Raw genomic sequence first — 4193 nt, 5'->3', positions numbered from 1 at the left:
TGAGCTATACCATCGAGGGTTTCGTACTTACGATATAAATTATTCGTGGTTATATAAAATAATAAAGTGCCTTTACACACTTATATCCTGGATTAACAGTTAGAACTGTTTCAAAGTTAAGTAAACCCGGTTTGTGAGATAGAGTGAAATTTTTCACGTGGAAAAATAGAGTAAATTCAAAATCCGTTTGACAATAATCTGAAAAATTTCAATATTGTGTGTAATCTGTGTAAAATAATCCCGTGAGTTTGATATTATATATAGTTGTGATGAAAACTAATGATGAAATTAATTAAAACTTCATTGTGCAATCTTATGTGAAATATTATCGATATTGCTAAAGATCAAAATATTATAATAAAATCAAAAATAAAAATTAGTATACGAAAGTATCAATCGAATTTTATTTGTTAAGTTAATAAAGAATTAAAGGTATTCACTTTAAATAAAGTGAGACAGAGATGATGGTGAAATGTCACTACTTCCATCTCGTTTTATTTAATACAAACTTATTGCTTGTGAATTTAAACGAATAAATTTTTCTATGTCAATTTTTATGTTTATTTTGATCTTTAGAATTAGATTTTTCAAAGATGTCAATGAAAATTTTTATATTAATTAGTTTAATAAAATTATTCTCGATTAGAGATTTTAGATCGTTAGGTCTTTCATAATTCGAAGTCAATCGAAGATTTAAAATAAAAATAAATTAAATTTATTTATTATAGGATAAATTTAAAGAATATTGCCAATAATTGCACAGAATAAATAAGAGAATTAATTATTTTTATTATTTCTTTATACGTTGAGATTAGAGACGAGAAAATGGAAAGGATGAACGCACCGATTAATTCAGGAAACGATCGAAAAAGCGAAGAACGGTCCATCGAAGGATTTCTGACGAACTCTGTAATATTCGTGACCGGAGCCACTGGTTATTTGGGGAAAGCTATCGTGGAAAAATTGCTGCACTCTTGTTCCCGTATCTCGACAATCTACATCCTCATCCGATCCAAGAACAATGTATCCATCGAACAACGATTCAAACATCTTTTGGAAAATTGCGTAAATATCGTATCGATGTTAATTAATTTATAATATCGAAAAATTGTATTTTCAAAATCTCGTGAAAAACTGGAAATCGTAGATTAAATTTATGAGATACAAACGAGTTGTAAATAAAATATATTTTCCTGAAAATATTCAATTTCCAATAATGCTGTCACTGATATGCTTTTCAGTTGTTCGATGAAATACGAAAAAAGGATCCAGGAATTTTAAACAAGATTCATTTGATAAAAGGGGATATAACCCTACCAGACTTAGGCCTATCCTCGAGCGATAAAAATTTATTAATAGAAAGAGTAAACATAGTTTTCCACGTAGCAGCTACAGTGAAATTCAACGAACCGTTAAAAAAGGCTATCGTAACGAATACGAAGAGCCCTTTGTATATCTTAGAATTATGCAAATCTATGAAAAATCTAATAAGTTGCGTGTACATTAGCACAGCTTACAGTAATCCAAATATATCGATAATCGAAGAAACGATATACGAGTAAGTTTAAATATTCTAATATTATTCTAAATGGTTTATTGAAAGATAAATTTTTATTATAAATTTAATTGTGCTCGTATTCGTATATAGCTTTAAACATAATGGTTCATTTTTAATAATATTAATAATATTTCAGCATAAATATAAAACCTTCTACGATCATAGATATGTGCAATGGCCTAAACGATGAGCTATTGAATGTACTGGAATCTAAGATTTTAGAGACTTTTCCAAACACATATACGTTTACAAAAAATCTGGCGGAAAAGATTATAAAGATCAATGGTGCAGGTTTACCGATCGCAATAGTGAGGCCAAGTATAATTTTTGCTGCGATTAAACATCCGTTTCCTGGTTGGATAGACGATTCAATTCAAGGAATTACAGGTAATTTGATAGATTTTTACTTATTTTAATATTATTTTATTTTTATTCATCTCATTAAAATATTTTTAATATCTCTTATGGAATTATGAATAATCTTTGAATTGATTTGATATTACAGATTTAACTATTGGCGCGTGCAGAGGTATCATTAGAGTGATCAATGGGAATAAGAATAATAAGGCAAACATAGTGCCTATTGATTATGTGACCGATACAATAATATGTGTTGCATGGTATACAACGATCCAATGTGATAATACCATTAAAATTTATAATTGCACGAATAATGGGAATTCTCTTACGTAAATATTTTTATTTATACATACTCGTACATAAATATTAGAATATTTCATAAAATGTTATAACATTAACTTATTGAAACGATACACATTATTTTGCGAGATATTTATAATATCATATATAAGATATTTATAATATCATATATAAGTATAAAATCTATATTTTTAATGTTATTTATATTCAAAATTCTATAAATATAAATATGTTTCGACTTTTCAGATGGGATAAATACAGTTCAAGTATAATAAAATTTTCAAGAAAATTATTATTCAAAACTATGGTATGGTATCCTAATGTTATACTAGTTAATAACAGATATATTTTCAAGATCTTGATATTCTTTTTGCATACACTTCCTGCACTTGTCTATGATGTTTTTGCAAAACTTTTAGGTAATAAAATCAGGTAGGTATTTAATCACTTTTGAAACAATGAATAATTGGACAATAATTTTTATATAATAATCTATTGTGAAAATTATATTTTAGAATAATGAAATATGTAATGCACATGAATTATAAATTACATTTGTTAAAATATTTCCTTCTCAATGATTTGAAATTTCAAAATGATAATATGATTGAACTTCAAAAAAATGTAAAAACGTTGAAAGACTGTGATAATTTTATCATTGACATACAAAATCTAGATTGGGATAAATATATAGAAAAATGTGTATTAATATTAAACACACATAATCTGTCTGTATCTAAACATTCTTTAACAACTCGAAGTCGATTGGTAACGTAAGTAAAATAATATTGATATACTTATTTCGTTTATATCATAAATATCACAGATTTTTTAATATCTTTGTTACATATATTGATGCAAAATTTTTTTTGGATAAAATTATTTGTTTTATAACGATAAATTTCTTCTCAGTTTTTAAAATTATTGATAATTTTTCATATATTAATATTTATTTTTTATAAAATTTTTTATAAAATTTAATATAAAATTAGAGTAAATATTAAAATAAATTCAATGATTTATAACACTTTTTAAATAATTTTGAATCATTTTTAGAAAAAAAAAAAAGTTTAATAGAAATTTGAAAATTGAATGTGCATTACTTTCTCTGCAAAATCTTTATTTTATGATAAATGTACAATATTTATGATAATTTTTATTGATTTTAAATTATTTTCGAAATATAAAAAAATATAAAAATAAAATTTGATAAAATAAAAAAAATTTTTTCTATTAGTAAAAGTAACGAAAATATTAAAAAATGTGTGATAAACAAAATAGATTTTATATTTCGAAATAATAAAAATTTTCATTTATTTCAGATTATACTGCATAAAACAAATAGCGGAATTATCACTTGTAACTCTTTTATTAATATTTGTATTATACATTTCATAATTTTTTTAACATTAAATTTCTTCAATTAAAAATTTAAATTAAAAACAAAAAATAAAAATAAAATTTTATGAAAAGGAAAATTGTTAACTACATATATATTATAATGTTGTATATAGATATATAGTAGATATTATTAAATTATAATTATCAGATATATTAATTATGTAGGATTTGTAAAATATCAATATTATATTTATTAATATTAGACATTAACCTTATAAAAAAAGATTTATTATACTTTATTCTAAATATAATTTTTTTACTAATTATATTTTAAAGATATTTTTTAATTAAATGCAAATATATTTTTTATATAACATAGAAAAACATTTTTACCACCATCTGATAACTTGGATAACTGTAAAACGATAATGGATTACAAAAAATTTAATTTATATAATCTTATATCTAAGCTTAGAAAAAACAAAAATTGGATGAATAATACACGTTTAATTCACTTTTTTGTTTATAATAAATTGTAATATAATGGCAAATACAAAAAATTATTGTCTCAGATTCAAATTTCCCGGTGTTATATATGCTGTAGACGTATACTTTTTTGCAAATAGAAATATTT

At 23.3% G+C, this 4193-nt stretch overlaps 1 protein-coding gene across 1 annotated transcript; it reads left to right on the top strand.

Annotated features, from left to right (window-relative positions):
- The first annotated feature begins 610 nt into the window (after window positions 1-610).
- Window positions 611-3650, top strand: LOC102679453 (putative fatty acyl-CoA reductase CG5065). Its single transcript, XM_031510421.1, has 7 exons — window positions 611-1065; window positions 1242-1558; window positions 1695-1945; window positions 2064-2247; window positions 2465-2650; window positions 2734-2991; window positions 3541-3650. Exons 1-7 carry the CDS (start codon window positions 826-828, stop codon window positions 3614-3616), a joined length of 1512 nt encoding a protein of 503 aa, XP_031366281.1. The 5' UTR covers window positions 611-825; the 3' UTR covers window positions 3617-3650.
- The last annotated feature ends 543 nt before the right edge of the window (window positions 3651-4193 follow it).

This window comes from Apis dorsata, unplaced genomic scaffold (genome assembly GCF_000469605.1).
Source record: "Apis dorsata unplaced genomic scaffold, Apis dorsata 1.3 scaffold_227, whole genome shotgun sequence".
Lineage (NCBI taxonomy): Eukaryota > Metazoa > Arthropoda > Insecta > Hymenoptera > Apidae > Apis > Apis dorsata.
Note: the sequence above shows the minus strand (reverse complement) of the source record. Positions and strands in the feature narration are given on the sequence as shown.